This window comes from Anser cygnoides, chromosome 4 (assembly GCF_040182565.1).
Source record: "Anser cygnoides isolate HZ-2024a breed goose chromosome 4, Taihu_goose_T2T_genome, whole genome shotgun sequence".
Lineage (NCBI taxonomy): Eukaryota > Metazoa > Chordata > Aves > Anseriformes > Anatidae > Anser > Anser cygnoides.
In genome coordinates this window covers 11,367,783-11,382,141 of record NC_089876.1, presented here as the reverse complement: position 1 = coordinate 11,382,141, position 14,359 = coordinate 11,367,783, and the positions used below count along the sequence as shown (strand labels likewise).

The window sequence follows — 14,359 nt, the reverse complement described above, 5'->3', positions numbered from 1 at the left end:
TACACCCAGTGAGAATGTTGCCACAAGAACAAGGGAGGAAATTAATAGAAGTGTTTCTAACCATCACAGGCAAGTGGATTTGGAACAGGAAACCAGTAAGTATGAAAAAAAAAAAAAAAAAAAAAAAAAAGAAAAAAAGGAAAAAAGGCCTCAGATCTCTACAGCTTTGGTATTAAGTCTGAGCAATATTAAAAAGGGATTATGAGATGTGATTGATTGAAATGTTAGCTTAAAGAGACTATTTTTAAGGGTAAGAAATATCACAGAATAATAAAAAGCATGAAGTGTGAGATGAGCTAGGAGGTAATTATAAATACATATAATTATAAATATACATACATTAAATATCTTTGGGATTGTGTACCTTAAATCCAATACATCCGTGAAATACAAATATCAACATTTTAAAATACATTTCTTTCATTTAATGCTTTTTCTTAATTAAGCAGATGCATCTGTCACCCTCCATAAATCAGCACTTAATTAATGTTACAATATAAGAAAAACCTGAACAGCCTTATTCAACTGTTCCCCAATAACGCACAAAATGTCAACCTCTTGAATGCTATACTTACAATGGAAAGTGCATAGGAAGGGATAATACTGCTTTCTGTGTAATACAGTAGTAGAAATACACTGATATAAATAGGTTATAGTAAAAATTTATTTGGAACCAATTAGATCTGTAACAAATTGAAATGTCACTACTGGCCGAGATACTTATTTTTCTTTGGAGATTTGATAACCTCTTCCGCTCAGCAAGGCTATTACCTCATCAGTGTACATCTTTGTAACTACAGATTCAGTTTATTACAAGAACATTTTTATGGAAGAGTATTATAACTTCCTTGAATATTTCTTTTATAAACTCAGCTGTTTTTATGTCAGTTAAAACACAGCTTGTGAAGATTATGGCTGAAGCAATCTTACAGGTGCCATACTAAAGATTTTTTTTTTAACTTTTGCTTTTAAATGAAAAGAGGTTTTTCAGGCAAAAACACCAGGTACATTGTAAGATACTTAATCACAGAAAAAAGCTGGGATGAAAAGTTTTCAAACAGGCTTAGCTATCACACAACAGTTTACTTTCTGTATCAATAACATCACTTTTAATATTTTTTTCAGCATTCTAAGCAGTTTAAAGTAATTTTTAATAAATGTTGATGCCACATTTGTCCCCCTAATCTCAAGTCTTGACAATGGTCATCAGTCCTTCTACGACTTTCCTCTAAACTGATTAGCTATGAAACAGCTATGCAAAAAAGTCTATTAACATATATATATATATAATTATTTTATTTTATTATTTTTTTTTTGCACAGAAAACTGAGCAGAATGGGCTTTTGGCCCTTCCTTTGTATCTTATTTTAGAACGTGTCCATAACAGACACCACTTATGTGACAGTGCACAGAGGTGCTACCCTCTGCAAAATCTTAATATTTATTCATGAATGGGGAAAAACGTAGCTCATGAGTGACTTTGGGGCACACGACAGAGTCGCCATGGTTATGTCCTCCCACTCACCCCGCGACCTAGCAGTGTGGGTGAAGTTCCACAACCCTCCTCTGCTCCTGGCACATTGCTCCCCCACCCGCTATGCTCTGCCACCTACAGCCCAAGTCATGAGTCCTCACTACATCCTGCACTCTTTGAACCATTTGATACGATTTAACTTGATACCCAGCTGACAGAGGACAACACTAGGAATCCAGTTAAACACTGGCTTAAATATTAAAAGAAGTTCCAGTTTACAGCTGAGAAGAGAAGATCTGAAAAAAGACCCAATGGCTCTCCCTTGGGTGAGATGCTGCCCCTTTTCCTGCTGCAGATGTGGACAGAGACACACTGCCCAGCTGAGATGGTCCTGCACACCTGCAGAAACAAGAAATCAGGGAAAGGAAACCTGAAGGAGGCCTGGGGAGCACATCTGAAGGCATTCACCAGACCTCACTCTTCTAGGATAGGAAATCAGCGTTATGTCACAGATCCACTCCTACCCAACACTTGTCACCCGAAATGAGTATCTGGAGGTAGGGTTATTTAAAACCTAGAAACAGCTTCCCACTACTACTGAAGTTCTTCTTACTGAAACAAGGAAAGCATTGCAAATATAGCACTTGTGATAATAAAGAGACAGTGACACTGAGAAACTAAGCTGCTTGTCATGGCATTACCCTGCACAGCCAGGCAATGCCCCACACTGAATGGTAATTGGCTTTAGGAGCAATTTTTAAGCGGTGAATAAACAAGTGTTTGTGTCCTGCTATGGTCTCTGGCAACAAACCAGTACCAGCATGTGGTGGGGGACTTGAGAAGAAGGTAGCTGCACTGTTTCTGAAGAGGGTACCTCAGGATGCCTTCTCCCACAGCTCGGTATTTCCACTCATGGAGATGGTTTCCAGTTACCTGACACCAAAATACCTCCTACGGATCTGAGGGGTTCCTCTACTTGCTAGAAAAAGGCTATTTTTCCCCCCAGCCTGGTGTCTGTAACAGCACCTGGAGCACCGTCATTTATGCTGTGTGATTTCACAGTCTAAATCCACAATTCTGTATGGGTGGTTCATCACATAAGGCCTACATCCTATAAAGATAAATAATAGCAATTAATTAGGGAAATTTAAGCACACTGCTAGCCCTTTTATTGCATTCCATCAGTATTCCTTTTGCACTCCTCTATTTTCCTTGCTTTCAAATGAGACTAGTGAAAGAAGATTAATTTTTTGGCTGTGTGCAGGGCCTGAAAATCAGCTGTGTCCCGAGAGGCTCAGAGGATGCTGCGCTTGCTGTGCTGCTGTATGCTACAACAGGCTGTAACAGTAAAATGCGCTGGTCCTCTTGTCATCCAAGCAGAGCTGTTCTGCTTTCAGTCTGCCAAACAAGCAAGCATTTTGCTTATCAACCTGTAAATGCACGTATGAAGGTGGTTTGTTTGTTTGTTTGTTTTAAATTGTTTCCTTTCCCATTTGTTGCCTGACGCAAGCAACCAGGCATGAAAACAAGACAGAAGAGAGAGGCATAGTCCCTGAAAATAAAAGGAAGAAAAACACAACCATAATGTTACAGGCTAAACAAGGAAAAAAACAGCTGCTTTCCCAACAGCTAAATGGAAATTTTCTTCCTCAGCACCGTGGTTTAAGTCCATTTCTAGCATTTCCCCTCCATCTCTGAGATGGATCCTGGTGGCTGACTAAGATCCCAAGAATGATACGCTAAGTATACTGCCAACATAGTTCTCTTTTGGCAGAAATACACCATTGATGCAGTCTGGGAGCCCATTCTCCAAAAGCCCATTATTATTTCTGGAACATTTCTCATGGCCACTATGCCCGTGAGAAACAACAGCAATCACCTGGCAAGCTTCCACTGCTACAATTTTGACTTAACTTCAAACTGACTTGCAATTAATTTGAAGTGGTCTAAACCAGTTTCCAGAAGATAACTGTGATGCTTTCTGCTCTGTGCTTTGGTGCTGATGAGTCCTGGTAAACTTCTCACAGAAGTTTTGGAGAAGTCTTCTGCCTCATAATACCTGAAATACTTGTAATCTCGAGGACTGGAATCTCATCTCATTTCTTAAAGTCTGTGGCAAACAAAAGAAGGAGCATGCAGCATCAGAACAGGTGTGCTGGACCCTTCCCCCACTTCCTAATAGGAACACACAAGCAGGCAGCTTTAGCATGGTACAACCAGAACAGCTTTCTGGAGCAGATAAGACACAGAGAACTGTGGGAATATACCTTCTCCATCTTGCAACATTTCACCGTACATGTGTAGCATTGGTAACAGTCTAGCTCTCGAGCCACATACTTCAGTGTAGGAAAACCCTTAGAGAGCCTGAGTGATCTTACGAGATTGATGAAATATTGAAGACTCAGGTGCACTAATTAAAATGAAGGAGAGTTTGGGGAGTTTCTTGTGCATTATGTAACTTGACTCCTTTAATTTATTGGAACTACATATCTAATAATTTTTGCATTAGTGCATGTCAATTTTCCACTTCCCTCCTGTAAAGCAGAATTTCCCAATAGCTTAAAGACGGCATAACGGTCCTATAAAAGCTCTCACATAGTGTTACATGTGAGAGATAGCACTATGTACATGGCTCTTCCAAGATACCACAACAACTACCAGGAAATCTAGAAAAACTGTCCGGTTTGTAGCTCCTAACACCTTTGACATTTCTGACAAAATACTGCTCTCATTTGCCAGACTAATTAAGACAGCGAGTCTCTTTTTTTTTTCCTTTTTTTTAAAAGCAAACAAACAAACATGTAAAGCGAAAACATTAAATATTTTCTAATTTTTTATAATGATGCTTTGGGTGCCAATTACAGGTTTGCAAATTAAATAGTGCTTCATCTGACTACGCACCGATATGGCAGATGGTCTGGTGTTAATGAGTCGCAGAAAGCGGGAGGTGCAATAACAGTACTGTGGCAGTGATGAATTTTATGCAACAGCTCTGTGTCTCTGTGCAGACCTCCCATCACCTTGGCACACTGAAATGCCCAGTAACTACCCCAGCATGGTGTCTGTATCCTTGCTGTACCTCCGTGTGAAAAAGCGTGATGCAAAGTCCCTCTCCATTGAGGCAACTTTGCACTGACATCTTTTGCGTGGGTAAAAACTTCACCCTAAGAAGAGAACTTGAGTAATTCAACAGAATTACAGGCTTTTCATGGGGGTGACACTATCTAATGTGGGCTGAAATTATGTATGCTCAAAATTGCCTTATTTGAATAATAACTTTACTGCCTGCAAAGTTTATGTTTCCATCCAACACTTCATTTAATGAACATCAAGCATCATTTTAAAATGCATTCAGTTTTGCCTTATGCACATGGCTGTATCTGTGGTTTGGATCATCCCCCAGAAGTTTCAGCAATAACTTCTTTAAAAATCTGATCCGTGTTTTCAACAAGCACTTTGCTTTCAAGTATAACTGCTCCATCTTTGGACTAGAAGGGTGGGATTAAGGCTAAAAGTAAGGCAATGGAAGGACTAAAGAAAAATGTATATGTCTATTAGTAAGAAAATACTGGGCAGTATCCTAGGTGTAAAGACTAGAGTGAGCAAGTACAGCTTTACTATGCCCTAAAAAAACTAAGGCCCCACACACTGTGTCTTTTATGAAATGAAATGAACCTAGTGGGAAACCAGAAATAACAAAAGTTTGGATTCTTGTGTTTGATGGTTAGATAAGCTCTATTTAAATATTAGGAAGATATTCCTTTTCCAGTGCTTGCAACCATGGTACTTGTAACTCTGTCCCTTTCACCAAACTTTACAAATATTATGTAAATTAATGAATGATACTTTAAAAAAATATATCACTAGATTGTAGATGAAATATACGCCTTGAAGCAAAGCTTTCACTAAAGCATTGATGTGGTTGCTATACCACCAAGACTTGAGGGGCTTCAGTATGTTCTTTATGAATCCAAAGAAAGGTTGCAACTAATAAGAGTAAGTGATTAAAACAACAGAAAAATTATCAATTACTTTATGATACAGAGACCTCATTTTAGGTTGGATATTAGAAAGAACTTCCTTATCAAAAGAGTTGTTAGGCATTGGAATGGGCTGCCCAGGGAAGTGGTTGAGTCACCATCCCTGGAGGTCTTTAAAAGATGTTTAGATTTAGAGCTTAGTGATACGGTTTAGTAGAGGACTTGTTAGTGGTAGGTCAGAGGTTGGACTAGATGATCTTGGAGGTCTCTTCCAACCTAGATGATTCTGTGATTGACTTACCTTTTTTTTTTTTTTTCCATACTTAATAAAAGCAAGCTTTAATTATTAAGTTGCTTTTAGAAAGCTAGTGATTAGTGATTTTTAAAGTTTAAAAATCTCAAACCACAACATAACCACTGGCCACTGCAGTAGATCATTTGTACGTTGGCAGAAGTGATTTTTTTTCCAGTGATAGAAAATGTAAAGTTAGCACGACATTCCTAAATCAGCCCTACACCAACCGTACTGTCAAAGAAAAACTTTGTCAGTATTGTGTCAAAAGTGTGTTTTTTCCCTATTATACTGAGTTAGTGTGGAATTGCAAGATCCTAAAGGACTTCGGAAGTGATGGGCATGTTGCTGAGAGTGCCTGATGAACAAGAGCCACCACATATCAACCCAATGCCTGAGATACCACACATGCCACGAACCCCACTGCTTTGCCAAAAGCTGGGACTCAGAAATCTTACGAGTGAGTTTCCCGTAAATGACTCCCATTCTGAAATGTGAAACCCCTTAGCTATGTTCAGATACCAGTCCCTCAGATCACACAGCATAGCTTTTAACATACTTATTTATATCCTAGCAGATGCATTTGATCTAACAAACAAATCACTCCTACTACCAAGTTACTTTACTTTTTAAACCTTTTCAACAAATATTCTGCCCTAGCCCTTCCCATTAATATGGCTTCACAACAAATGGTATAAATCCAGGCTGCACTGTATGTTCTAATGAAAAACGCATGCATGTAATGGCCTTAATATTGATCTAAAAACCCAGACCAGGGCTCTTTCACAATTCCCAGGAAGTTGTACTGCTGCAAGATAAACATTGACCCACTTACTTAACTCCAGCTGAAGATGTGAAATGTTCTACCAGGTTAATTAAACTAATAAATCAGAATACGTGGGGAAAAAAAGTGTATTTGAACCTAACAGCCATGCTGCCATGAAAGACTGCACATTCTGCATCCGTAACAAGACAGCAATCCAGGGAATTCTGATTAGGGGTCAAGCGACATAACCTATGGATACATACATAGTGAAGCTTATATAGCACAATGGTCGCATTGTTTTTATTTTCTTTCTTTCTTTTTTTTTTTTTTTTTTGGGGACCAAACCAGTTCATCTTACATATGAGCCATCTTGTACAAAGACAAGCTTTGCAGGACTTTCCCATTTAACTCGGGTGAAGGCTACAGAAATTTTGCATGTAAATTGATTTGCAAACTTGCTATGGATTTTCCATTATTTAGTCTGCTCAAGTATATAAAGTATTATATATAGAGAGTATATAAAATACTGTAAAGTATGTTTTCTGGTTTTATATGAAGCAATAGTAATCATATTACCCATACCCTTAGAAATGCTGGGCTTTGATTCAGACTTCCTTATTTCCTAAATACTGCATTTGCCATAGGCTACTTCTACCTTGTGAATGTCAGGATGCTATTACACCACAAAAGAAGAAAAACTTGAGAAACATCTATGAACAAGGTAATTTCTATCTTTACGTAGGGCCAAAAAGGTTATTCAGGATAATATAATCACAGCACCTACATCTCTCCTATCTACAATTTTATGTTAGTCTGTGCCTCTCAGGGATCACTAAATTATGCTGTTGTAAATGAGCTCCAGGTGAGCATTTGCCTAACACAGTATGCAGTATGAGAAGCAGTCCTGACAGACACTCTCAGAATGAACTAGACATTGCAATTAGTTTGAGTTTTATTGTCTGAGTTGTCAATATTTGATCACCTCTTCTCGTTTTCCCTGTTGCTTTACATTACAGAAGTAGGAAATAATATTGAAATTTGCAAGTAAGGGAACTAAATATTTTGAAGTCTAATGAAGAAAATGTTTGCCTTATATTTCAAAGGCATTTTCTTCAATTGTAACTGCACTTTTATTAAACCTGATTAAAGTGGGAGATATTTTAAAGACTGAGTGAAAATTTGAAGTGGGACTCAATGGCACGTTCCCTACAGCCTTTTACTAGCAGATTAGTTGTGCACTTTAACAGTAAATAATATATACAAATAGATACGAGTATAAGCATTGCTAATCATGCATATTTACCTCCATAGATCTTATTAAACTTTGATGTTAGACAAAAATAGCAGGTGTTCACAGTATTTCCATTACATTATTTTAACCTGGATGTGTACCTCACATTCTTGAATAAGAACAAGAATCTTGAATAATAACAACAATCATTTCAAGAACAAGAAGCATTTGATAACTTTTCTCAGAATTCTTTAGAAGCATTATCTAGGGAATTCAGGAAGAGCTGGATGGGAATGAGTGACTTTATACTAACCTTCCTTAGATTTGCATGGTTGTATCATTTATTTTAAAGGTAAACAGCACCTACATACATGCCATTACCATTCTGAGCATTTCTGAAACTCGTAGTCCTCATAGGAATAATCAGATGGCAATACAGCGATACACAAAACTATCTTTCTACCCCCAAAAAAATGAAACACCTAAATGTCTATGCTGCCCTGTCTACTAAACCTCACATTTTATCCAAAACTCCAACACTATCTGATAAGTGGTTTCACATTTCACACATATTCAAAAAGTATACACAACTTCTTTGAGTGTAATATCACTTCTAACATATCAAGTCATTTAAACATACTTCCAATACCTCTAGACACCTCTCAAGACATGGTCATTTGTACTTCTTCATGATCTCTTAGTCAGTTTGTGGTCTTCGTCCTATTACACCTATACATGTGGAGAAACAATTTTCTGCAGTCTTGAAAGGATCTTAAGCTTAAGGCTGTCTGATGACGGCTATGAGATGGTTTAATATGGAGGCAGTCAACCTAAGGACGCAGGCAGCACACAGCTCTGCCAGCCCACACCCAGGATTAGCTGTCCTGGGACTGTCCTGCTGCTGCACTGGATGGACATCCCCTTTCGAGGTGCTATCTTTGGCAGATGAAGCAAAAGGGGGCAAACTACATTTCTGAGTACCATCAAAATAAATGCACTGCAGGGAGGAGTCAACTGTAATGTAAATATATTTTCAGGGTAGTCTCTCTGTCCATGCACAACAGTCTAGTGGCATGACAGAGAAGGGTTCAGAAAAGGGGTTGTGGCATGAATCTCTCCTTCAAGCCTAAAGGGAGGTAAGTGGTTAACTGACCAAGAGAACTGAGAAACATTTTTTGCTAAATCGTAACATATTAACTACATTTTAACATCCACTGATTTAAGCACATGATTAAAAACCCAAATCACATTTGTCTAACCTAGTTTTCTTTTATCATTACATTAGATGGTGAAATGTATGTTCAGTTCTCTGGTCTATCTCTAATCTCACATAACAATGTGGTAAATCCACATTGGAAATAAACTTACCATTCATAAATAACATAAAACACCAGAAACAAAATAAAAACAGATATCAGAAATATGTCTGCTAACTGATGGAAATGAAAAGTAACAAAAAGAATTATGGCATTTAACTAAAGAGGAAAAACAAAAATTAATTTAAAAAATCACTTGTAAATTTAGTATTTACCAAAATTACTAATACCATGAAGCAGTGTAACCATGCATCTCTTATACCATCTCTCGTGTGCTAATTGGGAGTCTGATGTGTGGCTGACAGAAGCTGCCCTACTTCTTGCTTGTTAATATAGTGGGGTGGTTTCTTTTTTCTCATTTTATCCAAGATCTGCCTGAAGTGAACATACTACCACTGATCTCTATCAGGCAGGTAGGAGAGGTAGGATTAATGTACTTCCTAATCCAGGAAGGTTTTAGTGAAAGGATCAGTGAAAGTTTCAGAATCAGCTTGCTGCATTTGTGGGTGACAGCCTGCAAAAGAAGGTGCTCTGTGAAATGAACACATGGATGTATTCTATAGTCCCTTCCATAGGACTTGTCAGTTTGTTTTCTCATAGCAGATCTGTATAAAAGGGGACTTGACTTCATCAAGACAATTAAACGGAGGATATACCAATATGTTATTGAGACTTCAGGAAGGAAACAAGACTCTTGAATAATAATTCAGCTGCTCTCCTACCAAGTAAGGTATTAAAAACTAATTTGATGATAAAATTAGCCTAAAGAACAGGTGACTTTAAAAAAGAAAAGAATAAGTATGGGTTGTGTGCTGCTTCAGATACCATTCTGATTCTGAATAGGCAACCCAAATACTTTTGCTATTTAGGATAGCACATTATGCTTACTTTTCTGCTGTGTAATTTTGCAACAAATGCTATTACTGAGCTGGACATTAAATACCATCTATCTTACTCATTAAAGTCTGACTCAGGTATTAAACACGATATATGGGATTTATAAAAGTATCACTGTACCTGACAGATAATGACAGTTTTCTTTCTGATTATTTCCTTGAGAGTCTTTTGCTCAAGTTTTAAACAGCATTGAAGAAGCACTCAATTTATTATTGAGATGCACACATTGCCTGGTAGACAGGTGCAGTGCAGAAATTACTAAACCTTGATCTAGCAGTAACCAGCTCTGTTACCATTGGCAAGTTGATTCATCACTTTTTTTGCCTGCTTCTCCTATCTTTGTCCCTCTAGATTGTTTCTATCCTATGAAGTTAGTGTCTCTTGGAAACAGTCACATCAACAGAGCTGGGACCATGTTCTTATTTCTAGGTGGTGCTACAGGCACAGATAAATGCCATTTTAAGTACTGCTTAGTGATGTACTATTCAGTAAATGTCAGTTAACATTTTATTCATTTGTACACTCAGATTAGATCTTTGCAACTTCCAGGTAATCTTTCAAACAACCATGTACCTACAGAATGTTTGTCTGTCAGTTAATTCCCTGTCTCTTTGCAAGACACAACACACTGTGGATGACAGAAATATAATATTAGATCCCTTCCAGGTGCCTATCTGGAGCAAACCAAGTAGTTCCCTCCCCAAAACAGAAAAGCACAGATGGTCACAGTAGGGTTCAAACATCACACTGTGACACAAGACAGTCTGAACAAACAAGGCAATGGCTCACCCCATGGCATGCACTGGAAAGCTGGGAGAGAGCTAACGTCGGAGTTTCTCCATAAATATTAGCTTTCTCCTACCCCATACTATCCTTCATTACCAGTTCCCTCAACCTGCTCTTCTTCAGGTCCCAACTCCATAGTAAAATCCAAGGGTTTATATCCATTCAAAACATACTCCACTTTTAGTATTTAGGATGTTTACACTGTTACAGTAAGCAGTTGTACAGTTTACGATAAATCCTCTCAGGCATGGATTGTGTTGTAAATTATTTTTATGAAGTTTCCAATACCATGAAGTCACATGTCCTGTGTTAATGCACTATTCATAGTAACAGCTGTCACAAACACTTACCTTTGCAAACAAAGCACTTAATATGGAAATATTTGTTCTGAACTCTCAAAACTTCTCCTTTGCATGGGTTTCCACAGGTATTGCAGAGAATTGCAGTACTTGATGGCTTCTCCAGTTGGCTATGTACAGCCTGGGGTTGCGAAACTGCAAGGTAAAACAAAGGTAGAGCATTTTAAAGGCCATCAGATGCATAACTGCAATAAAGCCATCTTCTGTAAGACCTACAAATAATGACACTTATCACTTGGGACAAATCATGTCATATTAATAGAACAGTTTTAGTTTGTGTAATTGGCCAGCAAAGGAGAAAATATCTTCTGAATGAGCTGAGACTCTTTCATAACTTTCAAAGCTCATAACTACAAACATTTCAAACATAAATTTGAATTGCTTGCTTTGTTGTATGTTCTTTTCAGGTACCCAAAAACTGCAGATGAAAGCTATTATTTTTATACAAAATACCTTCAATGGGATTTAATAACTACTACACTGTGAGCTACCGATCTTTACCATTCAAGATAATTACCTTTTTAATTGATTTTAAGGCAGAAATACATTTCTGTACGTTTTGAGTTTATACTTTGAAACATTAACATGCCTGTAAACACATATATCTGATCATTAAATAACCATTTTGTAAGAAAACTGATTTCAAGAGATTAGGCTTATTTAGGTTAGTAAAAGATTAAGTGAATTAAAAATTTGCTGCCATCTTGTGATGTAAATTAGAAATTGCATTTATTAGACTGTTGATATAACCATATAAATTGACATTACAACATATTATGCAGAACAGGTGAGATATGACCTTATTCTTTCAATTCAGCTGCAGTATATGCATGGTTTTTATATTGCCCTGTAGTAAGTAAGAGTCTAGAGAGTAAACATCATGACAGTTATTATATTGGGGCTGTACTGTAATTCGAAAGATGTCCTTTTTTCATAGCTGAAGAAAAATTAGTAACAGAAGAATTTATCACAGTTTAAGTAAATTACATAATTAATGACATTCCTCTTTAATGTGGCATGTTTATTCCATGGTTGGATTGCTTATTTCAAAGTGACTCATTTTTAAAAAAATTTACTTCAAAATAAACTTAACACCATTGTGCAAATTCTCATAGGCAAATACACTAAGTACAAAAGGGAATAAAACATGTTTCCCTTTCAGGTTTTAGTGAGGGAATAATGTCACTGCTGCACAACCCTTTTCTTCCATTAACAACAACAACAACAAAAAACCACCATTACCACCAACAAAAAAACACATAATGAAACAACTTTTTTTGTGAGACTGCTGCAACATGATTAATAAATTTATAAGAGGCTGAGTTAAACTCAAGATTGGCCAAGACCTTTAATTTCTATTTCTACTGCAATATCAGAGTTGCAACATCAGAAAGATGTATGATATAAATAAATAAATAAATATAATAATAATAATAAGACGGAAAAACAACAACAACAACAACACAGAATTGATTTAATTAAAACCAAAAACCTAAAACCCACAGTGATGTCTGTATCTTCACCATAGGTATGGAAGATACAGAGAGGCTGTGACGGTACTGTCATATAAACATGTATGATAACAAATTACACCAAAATCTGGAAGAGAGTCTCATTCAGTTTTCTAATGTCTGTCCTTGCTGCACTTCCTCCTCCATTCTCACCCTCATTGCCACCTCTAGACACCTAAGAGCCCCTTCCGTGTCCACCAAGTCAGCAGTTCTGTGAGATGCTGAACCTCCCACTCAGCCTTCCCGGGGAAGTTTCTGGAAGTTTTGCCCAAACTGACACACAATACTCCCATAAACAGAAGTGTTTGTTGTTGGGTTTTTTATGCTTGGTTTGCTTGGTTTGCTTGTTTTGTTTTTGTCCTACGACATGCATGGGACTGAGCTGCCTGTAGCATTATTCACCAGCCATTAGCATTCTGTCTTGTCTACTAAAATCACCCATTCTCTGACTGTCAAAAAGTCCTGTTCAAAGCAATGTGATTTTTGGAGCTATTACTGAAGACCTGGTTATAATTAAGTACATATCCAATAAAAACAACACAGTGCAAAAAGCAATTAGAAGTTTATAGAAAGGCAGATGCTCAAACTTACACAAACAGTGCACACAGTTCAAGCTAATATGAGCATCTGCCTTACTCCTCCAAAGAAAACAGAGGAAACTGAACTTTGCAGTGTTTAACTTTTGACATGACAATTTCTCTTCACTGCAACCTGCCCAAAACTACCCACCCCGAAACATGGGAAGTACCAGCCCTGTAAGAAACTGAAACAACTTATTTTCTTGAGCACAGTACTAGCTTATAACTGTGGAGGAAAGAACCTTCTTTCTCCAGAATTATTAACACAAGCATCAAATTTGTAGCATTTAATTCATGAAATACTAGACTTAAAAATAGCTGACTAGCCAGAACACGTTGGCCTAAAAGAAGATACCAGAGGTGCCGGACACGCCACCAGAGAGTCCTGCAGCACCCTGCCAGGCAAGACTAACTGCTCTTCACTGCAGTCAAAATATTCTTATCTTTTCAGAGGAAACTATATTTTTCTTCTTCAAAACACAAAAAACGTTCTGACTATGCATATACAGAATTGACCACCCCAACCTTTTTCCCTTGTTTTTTCATGTCAAATGATGATTTTTATAACCTCTGCTTCCTAGCTAATCAGGAATCACAGAACCATGGAATGGTTTGGGTTGTAAGGGACCTTAAAGCCCCATCCAGCCTGGCCTTGAGCACTTCCAGGAATGGGGCATCCACAGTTTCTCTGGGCAACCTGTTCCAGTGCCCCACCACCCACGTAGTAAAGAATTTCTTCCTTATATCTAATCTAAATCTCCCCTCTTTTAGTTAAAAACATTATCCCTTTTCCTATTGCTTTTCTGTAGGCCCCCTTTAGGTACTGGAAGGGGGAAATTATGCATGACTTCTTATCAAGGTATAGAATTAAACAAACAAACAAACCAACCTCGGATATAAAATAAATTGTAAGAAAAAAGATGTAGTATTTCTTTTGGAATTCTACGAATATTGAAGTAACACAAATCATATTTAAAATATGCATGTTAGATGAATAATTATTTTGCTTTCCTCTCATTTCAGACCTAAACTAATCAATATTTCACACAAAAACCAAGAAGGAATACAGTGCCTTTGGGCTCTTTATAAAACTGTTCTTTTGAAGAACAGTTTCAAATACTTTCTTCTAGCACAACAAAATGATGTAATTAATAATATATTTGTTTACA

The 14,359-nt window shown here is 37.3% G+C and overlaps 1 protein-coding gene across 14 annotated transcripts in view; it reads right to left on the bottom strand.

Annotated features, from left to right (window-relative positions):
• The window catches only part of ABLIM2 (actin binding LIM protein family member 2), a 151,275-nt gene that overhangs the window by 93,793 nt on the left and 43,123 nt on the right, over window positions 1–14,359 (bottom strand). For all 14 annotated transcript variants that reach the window (XM_013179263.3, XM_013179255.3, XM_013179293.3 and 11 more), the window contains exon 2: window positions 11,093–11,236. In XM_013179263.3, the coding sequence (XP_013034717.2) occupies window positions 11,093–11,236 (144 nt within the window). The remainder of the gene's footprint in view (window positions 1–11,092; window positions 11,237–14,359) is intronic.